The sequence below is a fragment of the Dermochelys coriacea genome, chromosome 1 (assembly GCF_009764565.3).
Source record: "Dermochelys coriacea isolate rDerCor1 chromosome 1, rDerCor1.pri.v4, whole genome shotgun sequence".
Lineage (NCBI taxonomy): Eukaryota > Metazoa > Chordata > Testudines > Dermochelyidae > Dermochelys > Dermochelys coriacea.
Genome location: NC_050068.2, coordinates 339,478,189 through 339,502,219, shown reverse-complemented (window position 1 = coordinate 339,502,219; position 24,031 = coordinate 339,478,189). Strand labels below are relative to the sequence as shown.

Here is a 24,031-nt window from a genome sequence, read left to right as displayed (position 1 = left end):
ATTCCCATTGTTATTACTGCTTGCTGTGCACTCCACAATATCTGTGAGTGTAAGGGGGAGATGTTTATGGCGGGGTGGGAGGTTGAGGCAAATCACCTGGCTGCTGGTTACGCACAGCCAGACACCAGGGCAGTTAGAAGAGCACAGGAGGGTGTGGTGCGCATCAGAGAAGCTTTGAAAACCAGTTTCATGACTGGCCAGGCTATGGTGTGAAAGTTCTGTTTGTTTCTCCTTGATGAGCCCCCTGCCCCTTGGTTCACTCTACTTCCCTGTAAGCTAACCACCCTCCCCACCTCCCTTCGATCACCGCTTGCAGAGGCAATAAAGTCATTGTTGCTTCACATTCATGCGTTCGGTCCATGCTGGAGCTCTTTTGCGATTCTGGGACTCCATCATGGTCACCTCTGCTGATGAGCTCTGCATGGTCACCTGCAGCTTGCCACACTGGCCAAACAGGAAATTGAAATTCAAAAGTTCGCGGGCCTTTTCCTGTCTACCTGGTCAGTGCATCTGAGTTGAGAGTGCTGTCCAGAGCAGTCACAATGGAGCACTCTGGGATAGCTCCTAGAGGCCAATACCATCTAATTGCGTCCACAGTACCCCAAATTCGACCCAGCAAAACCGATTTCAGCACTAATCCCCTTGTCGGGGGTGGAGTAAGGAAATCGATTTTAAGAGCCCTTTAAGTCAAAAAAAAAGGGCTTCATCATGTGGACGGGTGCAGGGTTACATCGATTTAACACTGCTAAATTCGACCTCAACACCTAGTGTAGACCAGGGCTTATAGTGGCTGATCCCAGCACTTGGACAGTTGAGTGCATGTAAGCAATTCCATTAAAAACTCAGTAAAAGCCATCAGATTTTGCAAAACACAAAAATACAAAAACAAAAACAAAAAGAAAAACAACCAACCAACCTTGTGACTCCCATCTGGAAATTAGAACTGGTCAGGAATTGTCTGACAAATGCCAATTCAAACCCCAAATGTTTTGCGGAAACATGTTGGGTTTGACAATCTTCTGGCAATCCACAGGCAGCTTTTCTGCTAGCCTGTCTGGTGGGCCACTGGGGAGCCCAGGCTTCCAGGATCGGCAACTCCAGGACAGTTGCACAACAGACTACTCTGGGGCAGGGAGTCCTGTTCTTTCTAGGGTCTGTGGCTCAGCCCTGCCATGTGGACTGTCCTGGAGCCAGGGAACCCCACGGCTTCCAGTCTCCCTGTTGTGGTACTGGGAACTTGAAAAGCCTGGGAGCCCCAGGTCCCAGGACTCTGAGTCTCCTGGTTCAGCTGTAGTTCCCTGTGCATCTAGGCTACTGTCTTCTGGCAGTCTGCTAGGATGGATGGGGAGCCAGGCCCCTAGAATTCTTGGGAGTCACAGCTGAGCTGAGTTTTGGAATTTGGGTCAATTTCACTTTGAAATGTTTTGATTATTTTGATTTTTTGTTTAGTTCAGAATTTCCCTTCTCAGGAAAACTTTGAAATTCTGCTTTCAAAATATCCCATAGAACAGAAATTCGGACATTTGACCAGCTCTTTGGTCCCTAGCAGAAACAACCTCTTGAAGTCACTGCAAATTTTGCCAGAGTAAGGATTGCAGGATCAGAGTCTTATCATTTTGACCTGCAAGTGGATTTTATTTTTACCAAATGTGGAGCCAAATTTGACATGCTCCTTTAATGAAGGAAGAACAATTTTTATTTTGTTTAAAGTTTGGTTTCTGATGCATCCTTGTAGCTATCCAAGACTATGTTTATGTTGTTGTTAATATTTCTTGTTTGTAATACTGTAGCACTTAGAAGCTCCAGTCATGGACCAGGACCCCACAGTGTTAGGCGCTGTCCAACACATAACAAAAAGACAGTACCCGCCCCAAAGAGTTTATAATCTAAATATGTCTGTGTATAGAAGATTATGGGTCCCTTTGCCCGCTTTGGAGGAACAACACTCCCAGGGCAAGGAAATTCCATGAGTTTCCTTCATGGAGCTCCCCATGAATTATTTCATTGTCTGTGTATGGTTTATTCCATCATGGAAAAGACTCTGTGGATCCACACAGTTACTGGGGGATCTGCAAGAGGGGCATCTTGTGTGGGTGCATCTTGGCTCTTTCCTATCACTGTGCTCCTGGAGCACAACTCTGCTTCCAAGGAGCTGCTCCTGGATGATGGCAGTTGCCTCATCAGGCAAGGGTCAGGATCTATAACAGAGCGGAGAAAGTGCATAAATGAATATAAACTCAGACTGTCATATCCTGGATTCTGCCTGGATAGAAGAATTTTGGAGGAGCCACATGGTTCTCCCATCCTGCCTTCCTCTGACCCACCTTCTTTGTTCAGGGTGGCTGATCCCTTCACAGTTCCCATGTGTGGCTTCTACCAGGGAGGGAAGGAGCATGCTGCCTTGACAGAAATCTTCCCTTTAGGGGGTTCGGGCTTCCTTCCATGAATGGAAGTTTTTTTGTAGGGAGATAAGCGTGGCCAACTCTTGTGATATTACTGTGAGTTCATGATATTCACTATTTTTTTTATTTTATAGCTCTTGTTCTTGGAGCCAAGTGATTATGTGAGACTCTCAGCTTTCATTTAAAAAGAGTGCCTTTCTGGCTTCATGGTTGTAGTGAAAAGCTTGGACAATGTACCCCCAAGTCAGAAGACAAAGCCCAAAATGTATTGATTTTTTTTTAAACTCGTGATTTTTAAGTCAATCTTATAATTTCTTGAAACCTGACTCATGATTTTTGAATGCTTAGGGATTGGACAATACTGAAACAAAACAACTTTTACAGGCCATAAAGACCCTAATGTAGACTACTCTCCTGTGGTGCTTAAAAGTTTTAATTATTTAAATAGGTACTGATGCAATTGATTTGCCAATTGTGTAATTGGATGGGATCTTTGTCTAATAATCCCCATTTCATTGACCAAGTTTTAAAAATCATCACCCCTATTGTGGGACCAACAAAAACAATATAGCTCCAGTCCAGCAGTAGTGTCCCATGTGCATCTCCTGTTGAGGCCAATGAGATTTTTAGTGTAGGACTGGACATTAGAGTAGCAGTGGTTAATTAACAAACCCACTTCCCTCTTCACTATTCAATGATGCTAATGCAGACAAGGAAAGAACAAAATGAGCCAAGTTAATTTCAGCTCTGTGAGGAACACAGGGAAACAGAAGTGTTTGCCAAATGGAAAAGGAGAAAATTAGGAGATAAATCTTCATTTCCAGTTTCTAAGAGGGGTATTACCAAACAACATATAAAAGATGGAGTATCCTGTTGAAATGAGAGAATTGATTACTTCACAAGATACTGAATTACTTTCCATATCTCTTCTTCCCTGCTTGTGTCTCTTAATTTCCTTTCTCCCTTTGCTATTACTATTGGACTCTGTAATTGTAGTATATAGTTCTATAGCTTTGTGCTGAATTCTGCGCTTGTTTATACTGGTGGCAATTCAGAACATCACTGGTTTCAATGGAACTACTCTGGATTGACACCAATGCAACTGAATTATGTTCATGCAACATTAATGCACAGATGAGCATGCAAAAGTCAGGAAATGTGCAAATTAACTGGAAATGTGCAGCATTAACCTTAACTTTGCATTATGATATGCAGCCAAATATTGCTTTCCCATGGAATGCAACTGTATTGAAACCACCAATGGAACTGAAGAGAGAACAGAATTTGGCACTGAGAGCCAGAGCCAGATCCACAACTGGTGTAAATCACTGGATTTACACCATCCAGTGATCTGACGCATAGATTTTAACTTTATGATCATGTACTATTTCTCAAACAGATTTAACATTACATTTAAAACCCCTATGTTTAGAGGAAATGAAGGTTGCAAAGTCAAGCTCTCAAAAGTTAAGATATGCCAGAATTAAAGTTCATTGTTTAGTAGATTGTTAGGCCATAAGGGACTATTGTGATCATCTAGTCTGACATTCTGCGCAACTTTAATTTGGCTCTGTGACCCAAGGACCTCTTGAGGCCAACTGCCAGAGGGCACCAGGGGGAAAATGGGTTACAGGGATCCTCGGGGAGTGGTATTTACATTGTAGTTCACAAAAGAATGTCATGTAAGGTCTCTAAGAAAGCCTGTGTCACATGAGTCACCATGATCATTGTGAGATGTATGTGCAGATAAGGTGTAAGAAGATACACATATATATTGGAAATTATGTTCTTAAGGCCTTGTAGTTAAAGGCAGGTCTCCTGGAAGTACCATGCCTTGAGGCAAACTTGTCCAGACAGGAGGTGGGAGACACTTATCTCCCCAGCTACCAATTGTGTGTCTTACAATAGAAGTCAATTAGCCTCCTGCGTCAAATGCTAATGAAGAGCTCGCCAGGGACTTCAGAAGGAAATTAATAGGAAGAGGTAAAGGGGCGGCGGGGGGAGATGATCCTGTTTTAGAGGTAGGGTGACCATATTTTCTAAAAGGAAAACAGGACACTGTGCTGGACCCCCTCACCTGCTCATCTGAGACCCTTCCCCCATGGGGCTGGCTCCAGCTGCTCACCCGAAGTCCCCACCCCATGCGAAGCTGTCGCTGGTCACTCTAACCCAGCCAGTCCCCCAGCAGGAGGCTGTCGCTGGTCACTCAAAACCTGCTCCCTCCCCCACCCCGCCAGGCTGAGTCTGGTCACTGTAACCCTGCTGTCCCCCTGTGCGCTGGAACTGATCAATTTGGCAAGAGCAAATGGGACAAATGCCCACTTTTGCCAAAAAAATAATCAGGACAGCCGGAGCAGGGCTTAAAAAAGGGACTGTCCTGGCCAAAACAGGACGTATGATCATCCTATTTAGAAGTGAAGAGCAAAGGACTGGTCTGGAATATCTGGGGAGTGCAGACAGATGCCCTGGCACTCTTCCCTGAGGAAGTGTATTTGCTTCCCCCAAAAGGGTATCTCAGCCAGGCTTGGCTGAAAATACTGGGAAGAACTTTGGCTCAGATACATTTCTGTAGACAGCAGGATTACTTGCTAGTTAAGTTGAGGTCATAAGCATGTTATTTTGGTTCCCTTTGTTTCCAGTTCTGATGAAGTTGGAATTTTTGTAATTTTTTTTATTAAGCCTGTGTGCGCCTCAGTTTTCCCTATACATTGCATTGCTATGGTACCCAGTGGGGAAGATGGGAATAAGTTTGCTCTTAGGTCAAACTAAGAGACATAGCTGTGTACCCATCCACACTGTCTGGGTGGAAAGAAGAGTCATTAAGGAATTGGTTGAAACCAATCCAGATCAACCAGGGGACCAGAGAGTTCCCTGCAAACTCCAGTGACTCATGGATTTCCCAGCCTCTCAGCAGGGAAGCTAGGTAGAAACCCCAGCTCAAGAACAAAGGACTGGAAGGTGTGGGGTATAAAGGAATAAAGAGTTGGCTTCTGGAAGGAGTCCGGGCTCTCCTACCAGAAAGCTGAGTAAGAAAAGAAATCAGAGCGAGAGACACAGAGCCTGAAAATGGAGTTCACTCCAGCTTGGTTCGGTGGATTGCTCTGGGCTAACTAGAATGTGCTATGCTTTAACCTTCATTTCTCTATGATAACCTCAGGACTTCCAATGCGGTGTGCCACTTGATTAATAAGCCCTACTATTTTGAAAATTCTACTTGAATGTCGCTATAAATACTCGGTGAGGTGCATTAATGTCAGCAAAGTCTCTGCCAGGAGTCTATCTCAGTTGGACTCACTGAACAGAGCTCACAGGGTGAAACATGACAGAGGTTCAGTCTCAGGAGGCAGTGAGGCCTACCCTGAAGGAAAAGTGAGACCCAATCAGAAGGGGCTTCTCCAAGAGTTTGTCCCAAGTTGTGGGTGTAGCACTGATCCTCTGGGTCTGGGCCACCAATATTTCTGTTTTCTATCATAGGAATCTCTATTTGTTAAACAAACATATACTTGTTTTCTTTATAAACAAACCCAAATGATGCATATTAAGTGGAGCTGTGTTCTAAGGTGGACTAGCAAGTGGTGGTGTATTCCTTTGGGAACAGTAGGTGTGGTCACTCTGAGTGTCCAGGGGATAAGAGGCTGGACACTCCAGGGGATGCTCGGGTTGAAGTGTACCTCTCGTTAACCTGTAAAGAGAGAACGAGGCATGAGGAGGCTTAGAGGGGAGTGCTTGTGTTGCATTTCTGTCAGGGAGCTGACCCTGGGCTTGCACAGATGAGGCTCGCTCATGTTAAGGGCAGGTGGTAGCAAGGTGCCTCAGAAGCTTGGGTAGCCCTGGGGAACATCACAGGGCCTCTTGTGTGTATGTATTATACAATCTTTAATTACATGATCACACACTGCTGTTTGTTTGCTTTTTATTTATAATTATTTAACATTTCTTTTTATCCTTCTTATTCAGTGTATGGCCCCAGGCTTAATTTAATAGTTGCCATTCAAACCATGTACTGAACAGAACATTAATTTCCTCATGGGCTTTTCTATGGCACTATCACTATAGTATCTGAGTACTGCACAGAAAATAGTTCATTGATCTTCACAATGCTCCGATGAGGTGGTATCCCCATTTTACAGATGAGGAATTGAGGAACAGAGATTCAGGCCAAAGTGGTCCACTAATTTTGGGTGAGATCAATTTGCAATACCTAGCACCTGGTTTTTCCCAGCATCCCCAGAGCACTGTTCATTCTGCGCATTGAAAGCGAGGTAGGGGACCCACCCCCCAAAAAAAGAGTATGTGGTCATGTAATCAAAGACTGCATCATAATGCAGGTTGCTCAAACTAATTTAATTCTAGCACCTCCTAATTTGAGGGCTTCACTTTGCAACTTTAATAATGTTCTTCTAATGTAGTGAATGTAATTACCAAATAGAATTTTTCAGCTTGTCTTTATTTCATGGAACAATATTGACTCTAACTTCTATCAGCAGCAGGGTTTGGACCTTTAGATCTTCAGCACTGACCTCTGAGCTAATGGAGTAACTGAAAACAGTAGCAGGCGATCACCTTCTGTGTGGACAGGACACTGTAAGGGCATGAGAGACACTTTGCCAGTGAGTTTCACAGGTATTTGCTGACAGCAGAGAAAGGGAGACTCAGGACTCCTAGTTTCATTTCCAGAGTGTGGTCTAGTGGGTATAAACCCTTCTGCTACTGGGACCCCAGCCTGCCCCTATACCATCTTACTCCTGTCCTGCCCTGTCCTCCATCTACTTCTATCCCAGAGGTGCCAAAGAGAGACTTGCTCAGAGACTTTTGCTGATGTTTGGGGGAAAAATTAGGGAAGTGTGATGGTAGCAGAGCAGATGCCAGCTCATACCAAGGTTCCCATGCCTCAGCTGAATGCTGACCACTACATAGCTGTAATCAGTCTGGCTCACCTATGTTAGTATTGTTAAAGACAGGTATTAGAATACGTTTAGACTTCATTGAATGCTTGTGAGTTGCTACATGCATTAATTTCACTTACATCACCTGTATCCCATATTGTAATGTAATATTTGAATGGCTGAACTATAAGCCTCTGGGACTATACAAGTCACCAGACAGGAGTGAGAGATTAGCTAGTGTAAAGTGCTAATCTGCAACAAAAGGTGTTCTGTCCTGTCCAACAGGAAAGGTTCATCAACACCAGACGGACTATTGTGGGACACTAAAGAGGACAAAAGACTCAGTTGTCTTGCTCCCCCTGCCCCGAAGTTGAGTCATGCAAACAAATTCCTCCCATCAGCTGAGTTGCAGCTCAGAGCACATGGCAGGAGGGATAAAAACCCCAAGGAGAAGGAACTGATTATCTCTATGCTACTTGGACTATGGGGGGCCCATGTTTACCAAGGATAAGCAAGAGATCCTCAATGCTTAGCCTGAGATAGCCCTGAAGGACATAGGGAGATTGCTTATTACAGAGGCTTCTGTTATTTTTTGAAACTAAAGATTACAAATTGTTTGTGTATATGTTACCTGCTTTAATCTTGTAAAAAACTCTTATTTCCTCTTTGTATTTCATAAATCTTTATATAGTTTATTATAGGATTGGCAGCAATGTTGTCTTCGATATGAGATCTAAGATGCAATTGACCTGAAGTGAGCGACTGGTCCTTTGGGACTGGGAGTCACCTAAATATTGTTGTGATTTGTGGTGTAAGGGACCATCTACCACAAAGGCATGCTCACCTGGGTGGCGATGTAGATCAGAGTACCTATGAGGACTGTCTGTGTTTAGATTGTTAAAGTGTCTGAGGACTTTACAGATGATACTTGGTTGGTGAAATCTAAGTCTAGCCCTCAGAGCCCATTTGTGGTTTGTGCCCTGGTTCTTAACCATCTGCCCTGAAGTTGGTACTCATGTTCTTGAGCCACTTCAGGAAGCTTGACAGGAGGAATTAGGGAAATTGTTTGGACCTCTTTCCCCCTCCCTTTCTCCACAGAGACGGAGACCTCTCTCCTGGCAGAAAATGGGAGCTTTCCTCATTTCCTCTCCCTATCTGTGGCTGAGGGAGGGGGACTGGAACCCTTGGGCCCCCACCCCCCATAGGGAGAAGGGGAAGATCAGCCCCAGGAAAGGGCCCTAGGTGGCAGAGTAGGGCAACTTAATTACCTTGGCCAGTACCAAGCATGGACCTCCTTCTTGGGATGATCCTCCTTTTCTTCCTCAGTCACATTCCCTCTCTTGTCCTCTGTCAGTTCCTCCTCCCTTGCAGACTGCACAGTGAGGGCCTCTTAGGAAGTCTGCTGCAGTGATTGTCAGTTTGGCTTGGGGTACTGGATTCACCACCTGGGCCACAGGCTGCATACTGCCCTGTGTGGATCACGCTGTAGGGTCCTGGAATGCATCATAGTCCAGCAGGGTCCACACCAGGCAGTTAGAGTGCAACATGCTGCCTGTTGCTTGGGTGGTGAATCCAGCAGTGCCCCAACCCATTCAAAAATCACCAAGGCTTGCTTCTTATCATACCTGCTCTGCACATGTGCCCTAGGCGGCCATGGTGTGCTTTGTTGTGTTTGTCAGACCCAAGGGGTAGTGAATCACACACACACTGATGCACGCTGCTTGCAAAATTAGTAGATTTAAATCTGAATTAGTAATTGTTGCTATCCACCTCTCCCTCCTACAAGCCCTCAGCTATCCACTCCTGCTCCCCTCACACTCTGCTCCTATCTACCCCATCCTCTCCTGGCTCCTCTCTACTCTCCCTCTGCTCCCATCCTTGTTTTTTTCCTGCAACGTAATGCACATTGGAAAACAACCACAACTACACATATAAAATGGGGTCTAAGTTAGCTGTTACCACTCAAGAAAGATCTTGGAGTCATTGTGGATAGTTCTCTGAAAACATCCACTCAATGTGTAGCAGCAGTCAAAAAAACAAACAATGTTTGGAATCATTAAGAAAGGGATAGATAAAACAGAAAATATCATATTGCCTCTATATAAATCCATTGTACGCCCACTTCTTGAATACTGCTCCAGATGTTGCCCCACCTCAAAAAAGATATATTGGAATTGGAAAAGTTTCAGAAAAGGGCAACAAAAATGATGAGGGGTATGGAATGACTTCCATATGAGGAGAGATTAATAAGACTAGGACTTTTCATCTTGGAAAAGAGATGACTGAGAGGGGATATGATTGAGGTCTATAAAATCATGACTGGTGTGGAAAAAGTAAATAAGGGAGTGTTATTTACTCCTTCTCATAACACAAGAACTAGGGTCACCAAATGAAATTAATAGGCAGCAGGTTTAAAACAAACAAAAGGAAGTATTTTTTCACACAATGCACAGTCAATCTGTGGAACTCTTTGCCAGAGGATGTTGTGAAGGCCAAGACTATAATAGGGTTCAAAAAAGAACTAGATAAATTCATGGAGGATAGGTCCATCAATGGCTATTAGTCAGGATGGGCAGGGATGGTGTCCCTAGCCTCTGTTTGCCAGCAGCTGGGAATGGGCGACGGGATGGATCACTTGATGATTACCTGTTCTATTCATTCCCTCTGGGGCACCTGGCATTGGCCACTGCCGGATGACAGGATACTGGGCTAGATGGACCTTTGGTCTGACCCAGTAGGGACATTCTTATGTACAGTCTTAAGGCAGGTCTACATTTAAAACGCTGCATTGGCGCAGCTGTGCCGCTGCAATGCTTAAGTGAAGATGCCCCTATGCCAATGGGAGAGCTTCTCCCGGCAGTGTAGTTAATCCATCTTCATGAGAGTTGGTAACTTCGTCAACAGGAGAAGGTCTCCTACCAACATAGTGGTGTCTACACTAGGGGTTAGGTCAGTATAACTACGCCACTTGGGGGGTGGATTTTTCATACCACTGAACTACCTAATTATACGGATATAAATCTGTAGTGTAGACCTGGCGTTAGATACAAACATGTGTATCCAAGACACATGATCGTGAATTGAAAGATTTTTTTGTAAAGCATATGTGCCAGGGGAAGAGTTAGAGTGATAAGTCAGGAATTTTAAAAAAGTGAACATTTGAATGTTTAAATGTGTAATCTTAACCTTACATTAACAGTCTGTATCACTATTTAATTTCCTAGACTTAATCAAACAAAAATAAAAGAAAGGAAGAAAAGTTCCCATTTTAAAAGTAGTAGATGAAGGTCAACTGTTGCCTATCAAAATCTTCAGAAATCTGTGCACCTGTGGACTTAACAGGCCCCAGATGGTCAAAGGGCAATTAATTCTAACTGTAAGCTAAGTATATACACATTATACAGGCACAGTTTAAAAAATCCTTAGGGCAACTGTGACAGGGTTGGGAAAACCCCATCCAGTGTGGGGCAAGTGTGGCCCATCACACTCCTAACCCCAGTCTATATATATACACACACACACACACACCTTTCTTAGTGGGGGAATGCAGCCCAATGGCCAAAGTCAATGAATTGGCCCCAGTCAGCAGGGCAGTAAGGCCCAGTGGCTAGTCAGTAAGTTCACACTAATGAGACAGGGCAATGTGTCCCAATGGCCAGCATCAATAGATTCGCTCCTCTTAGCAGGGTAGTAAGGCCTAGAAGCCCCAATCAGTACACTTGCCCCTGGGGAGACAGGGCAGGGCAGTAAGGTCCTAGCAGCCCAAGTTTATAGGTTTGCCCTTGTCAGCAGGGCAGTGAGGCCCTAGTGGCCAAAGGCAGTCGGGGAGGGGGCACCACACACAAGGAGGGGGTGGCAGCCCTGGTTGGGGGGTCCAGGCCCTCCCTCTCCACTGGACCCCAGCTCAGGGCCCTGGTAGTGGCAGGCACATGTGCCATTGAGTCAGCAGGGAGGTTCCGACCAGAACACGCTGACTCACAGTGCCGGTTCACAATCTAATTCCCCTGGGCTGCTTCCTACCGTAGTTCCCATTGCTGCAGTCTGGGCACCTCTGCTGTATTCAGGTTTCCTGGTCTGCACTGGCCCCTGCAACTCCGGACACAGCAGGGTCTCAGTAGGTATCTTTGCATCTGCTTGGGTTACAGTATCTCCAGCCTCATACTTCAGCTGATCCTCAGCTGAAGCCAACAGAGAACATCCTTCCTCCCCAGCTGAGCTGAGCTGAGCTGAGCTGCTCCCTTTTATACCAGTGCACTTGGCGCATGCCCTGTAGAGTAACGGAGGCGTGGCTTCCTGAACCCACAATGTGGGGTTAACCCTTCCCTGTCCAGTGCGGGGCGAGTGCGCCCCGTCACAGCAACTTAAACTCCTCCCAATCGTTAAAGCAGAATAAGCTCCAAACTTTTATAATCTTTTTCTCCCTAACTTGTGTGTTTTGGGGCTCGGTTTTTAGCAGTTTATGTTGATCATCTTAAAGAGCTTAAACTGATCAAAGGCTTTAGACTGATTTAAGATGCTGTAAGGACTTAGATCATTTTAACCTGCCAAAATGGAATAAAAATACAATTTGGGGTGGTAGGCAACTTGGGACTTAAAAGATGGAGATGGGGATGGGAGGATGCAAGTTAAAGGGTCTCATCTGAGGACTCTGAACCAGTTTAGTAAAGTGCATCTTTAAAATGCTGCACACACCTGTCCAAATAAAAATCAAAGAAAAACCCTCTAAAACATTTGCCAAAAAAAACCACCCCAATCCAGTTTTTTCCCCTGTAAGGTTGTAGCTAGAGAATGCTTGAGTGTGGTGTGGTGTACAGGTTTTATTGTCACTCATTTAGGGTGACCAAATAAACCATTAAGACTCCATATCCTAATATCTATTATAGGCAGGTGTGCAATAAAAATAAGCAACCTTCATTTTGGTATTTCTTAACATTTGCGTGCTTGCTTTTGCAACCTTAATAAAATTTTTTAATGTACTTTTTGTGTATAATTACATGTAATATAGTTATATACAGCCGTTCTATCCCAACATGTATTGTTATATACTTTCACCTTAGGGGAAGGGTTTCATGTAAGATTCTTCATTTTTTAAAATATACTACAATAGCTCTCCTGAATCATGTCAAATAGTATTACAGTCTCTCTGAGTTCACCCTGACATGATAGACTATAATGACTCTGACAGAGCTGATATGGTCTATTGTGTTGATGATCCTTGGCTTATGGGAGTGTCTGATGTACTTAAAAGTGTAAAGGCTACTGCGGAGTCCTACCTTACTAGTTATTTCAAATGTGCGTTATGTTCGCGCACAAAAAAATTATATTATATTAGTATGATAAGAGTGTGAGTTAAATTGCCAAAAGAAAACTTGGAGTTATAGGCTGATATCCTACTTTCTACTCACATGGTTTTGGTGCCTAGAAATTGCAGCATGCACAATACTAGCTAAAATTGTAGGTAGCGTGAGTGTCTGTTGCATTGCCCAGGCATAGAGACGTATGAAAATCTCTTAGCCTGATCATATGCAAATATAGAAAGTGATGTGCAACAAAGGGACATCACAAATAATAGTCATGGAAGCTTATGTTATACTAGTCCTCAAAGAGAAGTTATAAACTTGAGGCAGATTTTATTGGTGAGATTCTTTAGCCTGTGTTGTGCAGGAGGTCAGACTAGATGACCATAATAATTCCTATGATTGTATGACTCTAATGATGATGATATGAACATAAGAACTACCACATCCTTACCCCTTGAGTGAAAGGAGAACTTTTAATACTGTTAGGCCTATGACACACAGTTAAGCAGATCTTATTCCATCCAGTAGAGGGCAGTATTACACATGCAAACTAGCCAGTTTATTACCATATTGTGTTGTGAGACTGTAATCTAGATTGATATAATTTGAAATCACTGTTAGTATACTACCTCTCATTGGTGTCAAGTATCAGGGGCTAACTGTGTTAGTCTGTATCCACAAAAACAACAAGGAGTCCGGTGGCACCTTAAAGACTAACAGATTTATTTGAGCATAAGATTTTGTGGGTAAAACCCCACTTCTTCTATGCATCTGAAGAAGTAGGGTATTTTGAAAGTTATAACTCAAATAAATCTGTTAGTCTTTAAGGTGCCACCGGACTCCTTGTTACCTCTCATTGTTGGCCCTCATTATGATGTGCATCTCAGTTCTGACCCAAATGAATCCACTGTTGTCCCCCACAATCCTAGTGTTATTACACTGTTGATATTTGTAAATTATTGACATTATTTTCTAATCTTGAAATTAAGATTATAAGAAACTTTACACATTAAATAATCTCACAGCATTTTGAGCTTTACCCCCTTACTATTTTCCGCTTTGAGAGTGAACGTTGTCACTTACTATATTAAAAAAGGCAAGTATCATACATGTGGGTAGTGGAGGGTAGAGGACCAGGGTAGTATTACATGAGGCAGGTATTCTTTATTAATTTACTGCATTTTAAGGGAGACTGGATAGCTCATGGGATTGGCAATATGGGCTACAGTGACTTTTACCCCTAAATTGCTGGTTAAAATCCAGCCTTTGTCTGTCATGATTAATAATACTTTGCATCTAATTAGTAGCATTACTATAGTAATTGCTGTAGTAATTAATAATATTTTTCACTTATATAGCGCTTTTCATGTGAAAATATCAACATGCCTTTTTAATGTGGGAAAGCATTGTTAGTCAGATTTTTAAGATCGGGTGCCTGAAGTTAGACACTTAAATCCATATTTAGGTTTCTAAATTAGGAGCCAGATTTTAGGCCTGATCCAAAGTCCACAGAGGCAAGAGGACTACCCCCAGCTACTAGACACCTCTGAAAGTGAGGTCACTGATTTAGGTGTCATATTTTAGGCACCCACTTTTGAAAACACTGGCCTATTTACTTCCATTTTACTAGTGGGGAAACTGAGTCACAGAGAAGTTAACTATTTGAACCTAATTTCTCACTAAGGCAGTGGAAGGTATGAACCTAGAATCCATGTCTGCTGACTGTCAGCTGCATGATCTATCCCAGTGCCCGCCTGCCACCAATGCCTCCCTTGACCCCACTCCTGTCCCTGTTATTTCATTAGTTGTCCCCCGGAATTTTTTGGGTTTCTAGGTCCTGTGGATCCCCCATTTAGGCTAGGGGGGATCCTTTAGCAGTGGGCGGGCGAAGCATATTCCCGGATCCCAATAAGACCAATGCCTCCCTTGAGTTGAAGGTTGTTTGGTGGCCTCTGACAAGACGCTCAGGGGGGTTGAGTTTTAGAGCAGAAAAATGATTTTGCTGCTAAGGCACTGGACTGAGACTCAGGAGATTAGCTTTATTGTGTGACCTTGGGTAAGTCAATAATGTCCCCCTGTGCCTCAGTTTCTCATCTGTAAAATGGGGATAATCACCCTGCTTTTGTCTCTCTTGTCTATTTAGACTGGAAGTGCTTTGGGCCATGTTTGTTTGTTTGTTTTTTGCTGCTATGCTCGTACAATGGACCAATCCCCCCCCCCATCTGGGCGCTACAGCCATGCAAAGACCGGCCACCGCCCAGTTTCCAGTGGACGGGTGTCCATCCGGCCCCCTTGTTTGACAGTCCCTTAGCAAAGAGGCCTTGGAGCTGCCTTGGGCCACTCAGAAAAGTGGGGTGTGGACGGGGGTCTCGGGCGGCTCCAGCCCAGCCTGCGGCGGGCGGCGGAAAACTCCTTGCCCGTTCCGCCAAATCCCAGCGCCGGAGCCGCGCTCCCAGGCCCGGGCTGCGCCCCTGTCGCATCCTTGCCCTTGCTGCGCTCACCCCTGCGCCCGCCCGCGGCGGCGGCGGCGGCGGCGGCGGGGGGGGCAGAGCGAGGGGGCGGCTCTCCCGGGCAGGGCGCGGGGCTCCCGCGCGAGCTTTGCCGGCAGAGGGAGGCGGCCCCCCCGCCACGCCGGGCTGGCGGGGCTCTGTGTGTACCGGGGCGGGGGGGGGGGTTGACGTGCGCGGTTTTGGTGCAATGCGAATTATCGCCAGTCAGTCAGTCAGGAGGGGGCACTGACAGGCGGCGCGGCAGCGGGAGAGTCTGGGGCGGGCGGGGGGGGGTGCGTGGGGCGGGGGGGGGTGTTCCCCCTCCGCCTCCCATTGCCATAACAACCAGCCACCACAGCCACGGTGCCGGTGCCAGCAGCGGCGGCGACAGCCTGAGACAAGGGGCGGGCGCGGGGGGGGGGGGGAAAGACCCGGGCGGGCGCGGGGGGGCGGGGGGAACGGACCCGGGCGCGCTCCGTGGCTCTCGCGCACTAGCTCGGCTCGCTTGGCGCGCACTAAACCCCCCCCCCCGCTTTAGTCTCCTGCAAGAAAACTAACCCGGGGTGGGGGGCAGGCGCAGTCTCGGAGAGAGGAAACGACTCGGGACTTTGCTTGGAGAGAAGGCGGCGGCGCGGGGGGGCGCGGGGGGGGGGGAGGCGGCAGCAAAAGTAACTCAGGCAGCAGCTTCCAAGCGCGCTCTGCTCCGTGCAGCCGGGCTGCAGCTGCTGAGCTCGGCTGGAAACCCCGGGGAGCTGCGGGGGGGGGGATAAAACCCGCCGAGGAAATCCCCTTGCAGGCAGCAGCCCCCATCGGTGAGCGAGAGGGGAGGACACCAGGAAAGGGAGGGGGGAAGAAAGAAGAGGCGGGGGCGGGGGGGGGAAGAAAGAAGAGGCGGGGGCGCGGGGGGGGGATAAAACCCGCCGAGGAAATCCCCCTTGCAGGCAGCAGCCCCCATCGGTGAGCGAGAGGGGAGGGAGGACACCAGGAAAGGGAGGGGGGAAGAAAGAAGAGGCGGGGGCGGGGGGGGGGAAGAAAGAAGAGGCGGGGGCGCGGGGGGGGGATAAAACCCGCCGAGGAAATCCCCCTTGCAGGCAGCAGCCCCCATCGGTGAGCGAGAGGGGAGGGAGGACACCAGGAAAGGGAGGGGGGAAGAAAGAGGAGGCGGGGGTGGGGGCGGGGGGGGAGAAAGAAGAGGCGGGGGCGCGGGGGGGGGATAAAACCCGCCGAGGAAATCCCCCTTGCAGGCAGCAGCCCCCATCGGTGAGCGAGAGGGGAGGACACCAGGAAAGGGAGGGGGGAAGAAAGAGGAGGCGGGGGTGGGGGCGGGGGGGGAGAAAGAAGAGGCGGGGGCGCGGGGGGGGGGACGGAGAGAAGGGAAGGAAGAAGCCAGGAGCGGGAGAGGAGGGAAGCTGGGTCTGGCTGCTGGAGCCGGGCGGAAACCCAGAGCCGCCGCCGCCGCCAGCAGGAAGTCTGAGCGGGGGCGCCGCCGCACGAAGAGCGGGTGGGAAGAGGCAGCAGCGGCGGCAGAAGAGAAAGCAAAAGCTCCCCGTGCCGCTGGCCGCCCGCCCGCCCGCCCGCCTGCCCCGGGCTCAGCATCTCCGGCTCCTGCCCGGGCGGGAAAGCTGCGCCGCCGCGGCCATGGCCCGGGAGAACGGGGAGGGCAGCGCCTCCTGGAAGAAGCCAGCCGAGGACATCAAGAAGATCTTCGAGTTCAAGGAGACCCTGGGAACGTAAGTGCCGATCCGGCCGGGGTTGCCTCCTATTGCTGGGGGTGGTGGGAGCCGGACGCACCGTCCCGCTCAGCTGGCGGGGCCGGGCTGGCTGCTGCCCATCCATCCCCATCAGGCTGGCGTGTGTGTGTTAGACACAGATGTGTGTGTGTGTGTGTGTGTGTGTGCGCGCCTGGTGCCCGTGTGCCAGCTTGCACCCGCGGGTGTGTTGGGTGGGGTGCGATTGTGCGGACGCGTGTCTCTTGCTGCGCGTTTGTAGGCATTTGAGCGTGTGCCGGTGTGCGCGCGTGTGTCTGGGAGGCATGGGTGTTGGCGTGTCTTTGTTTCTGTCTCGTGAGTGTGTCTTTGTGTGTATGGAGGAGGCGGGCGCTGGGTATCGTGGTGTGCGTGTGTAGGCGTTTGAGAGTGGGTGTTTGTGTTTGTCTCATGAATGTGTGTTTTGAGAAGGTTTGTGTTTGTGTGGCTTGGGGACGTATGGGGGTGTTTTGTATGCATTTGAAGGCTTGCTGATTTGTGATTGTGTCATTTTCGTGTGTGTGGTGTTTCATATATGTTTGAAAATGCGTTAGAATTTGTGTGTGCTGGTGTGTGTCTTGATATGTATTAGTATGTATATAAGACTATGTATGCATATATTGGTGGCTAAATGTGTTTTAGTAAGTGTGTGAGTGTACCTGTGTGTTTGGTTTGTGTTACTGTGAGTGCATGTGCGTGTGTGTGCTGTTCTGTTCAGCACTTTGGTGGGCACCAAAGCATCCAAAAGACAGCCCTGCTTATATACTGTATCTCACTCTTTTTTTTTTTTTTTTTTTGCATTGTGTGTGGTGCAAGAACTAGGTTGAATCAGTAATAGAAATAACAATATATTTGTATACAGAGAAAATGGGTGTATATCTAATATTGACCGCCCCCATCAACTGACTCCCTGGTCAACTAACCCCAGTATTCAGACTAGTATGTTTGTTTTTATCAAAAATATTAATAGAAGTGTAATTTAAAATATACATAGGCTGAGAGAGAAAGAGAGAGAGAGAGTGCTATCTTGATTGGACAATGGTAAAAAGTCTGACTTGCATGCTTTCTGCTAAAGCTGATGGCAGTCTCTTTGTAGAAAAAATATCAGAAATAATAAGAGTGGGTTGGATGTGTTTCATCTTGTACATTACCATAGTTTAACTGTTGCTTCTTTCACTGTTTTGTTTTATTTGGTGTCTGTTCATAAAGATTAGTAAAATGTTAGACTTTTTGAAGGTTCAGAATAAACATGTACAGATGGTTTAAAAAAAAAAAAGGAACAGGATGTAGTAAAATACTTTTCACTTCAGCAAGGAGGTGTGTGTATTTATTTAAAAAAAGTTTGTTTAAAAGACATTATGGATGTGGATGGCTGTGAGTTCTAGGAGAGGTTAGCATATGGACTGCTTGTATTTGTTGACTGTAGGCTTCTATAGCATCTGGCTTAGTCACGTTCTACGTGTCCCTGGCAGCTGTATTTTGAGAAGCTTTACACGCAACTTTAGGATGACTATAAGTGATATTAATTTTAAGTTGTACTTTACATACTGAGCACTGTATATGCCACTTACAAAATACAGTTAGACTAGTCTAACATAGTATTTCAATTTCTTTCTGCTTCCAAGGGAGGGCTCTCTGTAAACATTTAGTATATTTTTGGTTCACTAACTCACTGATTTCCTTGTGAACAAACTGTGAGTAAGAATCAGACTAGACATTTAATGTTGAACTAGGTCATGCATCTGGATTATAATAAGTAGACATTGTAATATTTAGTACAATGCCTAGTTTAGTTAATCAAAATAATGTTTTACAGCTCTTTCAAGATGCAAAATGCAGTATAAGTGCTAAATGTTATTATTTTAGTTTATTCTCATTCTCTTTGTCTAGTTCTTGTACTGACAACATTTGGTGTAATAAAAAACATGTCCTTACTTGTCATCTAAGTATGTAATTCTTTGCCTGCACCAAAGGGTGTTGGAAAAAGTAAAATCATAACATGAAGAGATTAATTAAAGCTGCAAGTCTGTTCCCTGTGATTTTCACTATAAATAGGCTTGGCATAATTCAATGTATATTTTTTTGATGGATAATATCAATATTTATTTTAAAGCAATTTTTTATTTTCATCTAATTAAATTTTCATAGTTATGGGAAACTATGGGAGGGTCAGACAATAGGAGTGAAAGATAATTGTTATTTAATGCTGAGATTAAAAAATTAAAGTTTTATAACCATTAAAACACAAATTGTCAACATGACATATCAAAATGTACAAAGTAAATTTAAATCAAATTCTAATACATTCTCTTTGCCTGTTTGTAAATTTCGATTATCAATGGAAATATTTTTGTAGGTTTGTGTGTATGATGAAATCAACATTTACTGACATCTACTTATTAAAAATCAAATCCTTCCAAGCCTAATTATAAACCTCTGTCACCACAGAAGATTGTCTGTGATGTTCTCCGCATTGTATGAGTTGTGCCACTGAAGACTGCCTATGTCTGGGGACTGATCGATCCTGTCTCCATTGAAACCAGTGGAAGCACGTTAGAACCCCAAGGTGGCTATGTGCATTTTATCCAATGGTTCAAATATACTGGTGTGACTGTTGCCATTGAAATTCATTAAATGTAGCCACTGAGTAGTTTGTGCCCTTAAAGATTATTTGTTAATGTCACAATTTGCAAGCTCTGGTTATAGGACTCTATTTAACTATAGTTGTAAGCACCGAAGTTTTTAGATGTGACTTGGTTTAATAGTCAAACTGCAGAGTTTTGCACACCAAAAAAGGCAAATTAAATTAGAAATAATTAACATATTATGGAAGCCGGATCAAAGTCAAAGGGAGCTGGCATAAGTAAAGTAGGACTGGCCCTATTATGACAATTATAAATATTTTTACATTTAAAACCCAGTATTTGTGAATCAGTTCCTTTACCACTCCTGGAGAGAGCATGCCCTAGTAGCAGTGTGCAGGCATATTATTCAGGAAATATGAGTTCTAATTTTGTTTCTGCCACAGACCTTCAAAGGTGCCGAGCACCTGCCAATTTCATTGACTTAAATGGGAATTGTCAGTGCTCATATCTTCTGACAAATTAGACCATTTGCTGTGCAACTCAAAAAGCCCAGATCCTCAAAGGTATTTAGGCAAGGCTCCTAATTTCCATTAAAATCAGTGGAAGGTCAGAATGTAAATAACTTTGAGGGTCTGAGTCCAAGGCCCCGAAGGCCCTCCGATTAAAGTCTGTGGACAGGCTCTCAGTGTTTTAATTGGGAGTTATCTCAGGCTATGAGGGTCAAGTGATCAAGTTCTTTATAACATGATTTACAAACAAAGCTTAAGCCTGGTTTTGTCCTTTCTACAATATAATGCTGAACCATGTTGGAAATGACATATGTAAGCCAATCCCACAATATAATAGATTTTTCATAGTGTAGATGGGACCTTAATTTCTGTGACTCAGTTTCCCCATCTGTAAAATGTGTAGAATAATACTTATCTGCCTCAGAGCTGAAAAACTTTTCAGCCCTCAGATGAAAGGTCCTAGATAAAGGTGCATATATTTTGTACTTCTCTTTCACCTTTTGCCTAAAAATGTCAAAGGGTAAAAAGCACCTATAACACAAGAGCAGCCCTTTTTCTGTGTTCTCAACATCTCTCTAGGTGGCTGTGATGAAATCAGCTGTGGTAAGGAAAGCACAGAATCCCCAAATCAGGACAGAAAGTAAAAGAAAAACTGTTTTTCAGATATAATACAGTAGCAGGGACACATAGGGAACTGCCTCCTGTTAGTATGCTGAAGTCTTGGTAATTTGCCTTCAGTGAATGCTCTTGTGCAATGGTGTTTTCTTAAGGAGTTGGCTGTAGTATGAAACTGGCTTAGATCATACTTCCCCCAGGTGCTGGTAGCAGCATGAAATTGACTAGGGTCATAAACATAGCCCTGGTCAATTTCACACTAGGGCTTTGACTACCCGGGAAAAGCTTCTATTCAACAGCAAAATCCCAATAAATCTCTGCTCCTTGGCAACCCTGAAAGTATGAAAAGAAGCAACCAGGAAAGGACATAAGAGAGACAGATGTAAAGAGACAGAGATAAAAAAGTGAAGTGTGAGAGAGATGTAAACAGAGAAGGAAAAAGGGGAAGGAGATGGAAATGGAGATGAAGAGGGCAGAAAAGAAATACCAAAGTGGAAAATGCTCAAAAAGGAGAAGTGAGAAGATGAAGACATGGGAAGGAAGGAAAGCAAGAGTGAGAGAATACTTTTGAAAAATATCTCTCGGAGCCCAGTCCTGTGGTCCTTACTCAGGCAAAATTCCCATTGACTTCAGGAATTAGGTTCTTTTGTTTTGTATTGACATCACTTTGCACTACAAATTATGGTCCTGATTTATCCATGTGTTACTCCAGTTTCACCCCATCCAGTGGTGTAAAAATAGAATAACATGGTAGTGAACCAGACTCTATGTAGGTAAGTTTGGTAGTGCCTTTGTTGCTCCCTTTATCCCCATTTTTGAAGTTGCATGTGTTCACTCCTGAATATTGTGTTGGGACAAATAACTAAGAGTCCAGTTAAAGAGGAAAGTCAATGCAGAAGGAAATATATTTCCCCTAAAACCAAACAAAAACATAGTGATAAATACTGGCCCAGTTCCGCAGCTGATGGACATCGTCATGGCTGCATTAAAGTCCATACAGCTACATCAATTTACCCTAGCTGAGGAGCTGGCCCACTGTTTATCTTTACAAAGTTCAACAAATTCACCTGTTGTAGCTCTAGACAATCAATTCACCTACGTGGACAAGTGGAAAACTGCCTCGACTTGCCACTGGGAGATGTAAAGTTTCACAATAGCAATGGAACCTGTTAAGAAAATAGATAATCATTTAAATACCATTCTCTCTGTAACCTCCTGAAATTTTAAAGCCAGGTTAGTGTCATTTTTAAAGCTGATAATGTGACATTCCAAAAGATCATGAGATGCAGAATGCTATCTATGCATTAGGTTAAGAACATAAGAATGGCCATACTGGGTCAGACCAAAGGCCCGTATAGCCCAGTATCCTGTCTTCTGACAGTTGCCAATGCCCAGTGCCCCAGAGGGAATGAACAGAGATTGGGAAGGGGAGAAAGCCTTAGGTTGGTCAGCTGGTCTGTTTGATCTAATCATCCTGCATTTCTAAAGCATCTATCATTGTAGAATTTAGGATCTGTTTACATTATAGTTATAGCTCTGTTGGAGCCATCATTTTGCATGTTTAGAAGGGAGCAAACTCTATTATATCTATGTTATGGGGCTGTTCCTCTTGTTCTGAAAAGGTAGGGTGGAATGCGATTCCCTTAATTTGGTAGTAAAGAGATATGGCCCTATTTGCACAGACAATCCCAAACTATGTTATAATAACACCGTTGTTGTGCATGGCCACAAGTGAACTGTAACTGGGTCCCAACGTGGTTGTAAAGTGCAGTGTAGAAAGAACCTAGAGGTGGCACTGTCTGAGGGCCTATCTGTTCAAGTCCTGTGTCCTCACTCTTCCTTTCATATTCAGACACTCACTGTGACATTACTTTTCACTCCCCTCCCACACACTCATTCGCACTCTGTCACACATTCACTCAAAGACTGTCCCATAAGCACTCTCCTCTCACACTCCTTCTCTGTCTCTCACACACAGACTAAAGGCTTTTCTTGCACACATGCACAATGTTACGTATGCTGTGTCTCAATCATACTCACCCACGCACTCCTCATGCTCACAAAGGCTGACTCTCATCACTAACTCACTCCTTTGCTTGAGGGTGACTGGCTGGGTCTCATACCAAGATGCTATAGTATTAGTAGAAATGGATAAACCTCCTCCCTTGTAAAAACAATGAAGAGTCCTCCTCCCTTGTGCAAGCAGACACCCAACCTCCTCCTTCTCCACCTGATGCAGGAAGATATCCGCCTTATGTGTTAGTGTTGAGGACACCTCTTAGTGGATGGTGCCATGTGCATTTGGTTGATAGTGCAGGTGGGAGTGGCTGATAGATGGATTCAGGTAAATGGGTGGTCCTGGCTCTCACTGATCAGAAGACTTTCTTTCTGATGGCCCTAAGATAAGAAAAGTTTGCAGCTCTTGAAAGCATTTGTGTTCTCGCTGTCAGGATGAATCATTAAACCTTTAATTGTGGGTGCCACCTAAATTATTAAATAGTTTTCACTCCTGTTATTGTAATTTAATTCTGTGAAACTTCAATAGCTTCTCGAAACTTAAAGAAAAAATTGATATTTGCCTCTCATCTGGTTCCGTATCCCTGAAAAGACTGAGGGGCTGTTTGAATTTGTCCCAGGGCAACTGGCCCCTTTTAGAGGGAAGGGGGGTGTCCAGTGCACCTGTGACTGATTATGTGCTGCCCATTTGGGCATAAGGGAGGGCATCTGGGCCTTATAAAGAGGGAAACAGGATGAGGAAGCTGGGGGTGGTGGTGGAGAGTGAGAGTTGTTGCTGTAGCTGCTGCTGAAAGGGTTCCTTAAGGAAGCAGTTTGGGAAGAGAGTTCAGTGGCTCAGAGTCCAGAAGCACCGCAACCCCCTGGCTACAAAGGCATGAGACTACAGGCCTGGGAATGGATGTGCCCATGTAAGCTAAGGGGAGAGACTGAGCGGAGCCTGGGAAATTGTGCCTGGTAGAGAGGATTGTAGTTGTAGGCAGAGAGACCTCTGGGAGGAGGGATGTGCCCAGGAGGAGACTGGGGCAGAATAGGCGGGAGAGAGTTTGCTCTGGGTTTGACTTTAGGTTTATTTGATGTTAATAAACCAGCCCCCAATAAAGGGGGTTTGTTATTGGACATACACCTCTTTGGATTATTCCTGGGAACCTGTGAAAGGGAAATTGAGGCAGGATGCTGCACAGCCATGCTTGGCCAGCAGGGGGCACTACACAACAGGCATGCTCACTGACAGAGTTCCATTCTGCGGCTGACATCACAAGCAGTCCCTGTTCACATGTTATGACTGTTGAGTGGAGTTAAATGGAGAAAATATTGGGTTTTATTATCTGTTTTTCTCAGTTTGATATTCTCTCTGCTTAATTGTGTTAAGAGGACATTCATGGGTACCAAGGTATCATACCTTCACATGCACCACGTGCTGCAAGGTTATTGAAACTAACAGAGAAAAGCATAATAAGCATCAATGGCTGGAAGTTAAAGCCAGG

General features: G+C 45.2%; 1 protein-coding gene across 2 annotated transcripts in view; it reads left to right on the top strand.

The window, feature by feature from the left end:
- The first annotated feature begins 16,465 nt into the window (after nucleotides 1–16,465).
- CAMK1D (calcium/calmodulin dependent protein kinase ID) overlaps nucleotides 16,466–24,031 on the top strand; it is a 384,449-nt gene continuing 376,883 nt past the window's right edge. Inside the window, exon 1 of one of the 2 annotated variants that reach the window (XM_043498442.1) lies at nucleotides 16,466–16,807. In XM_043498442.1, coding sequence (XP_043354377.1) covers nucleotides 16,716–16,807 — 92 coding nt within the window. In that variant the 5' untranslated portion in view covers nucleotides 16,466–16,715. The remainder of the gene's footprint in view (nucleotides 16,808–24,031) is intronic. The other variant, XM_038404661.2, reaches the window with a different exon arrangement.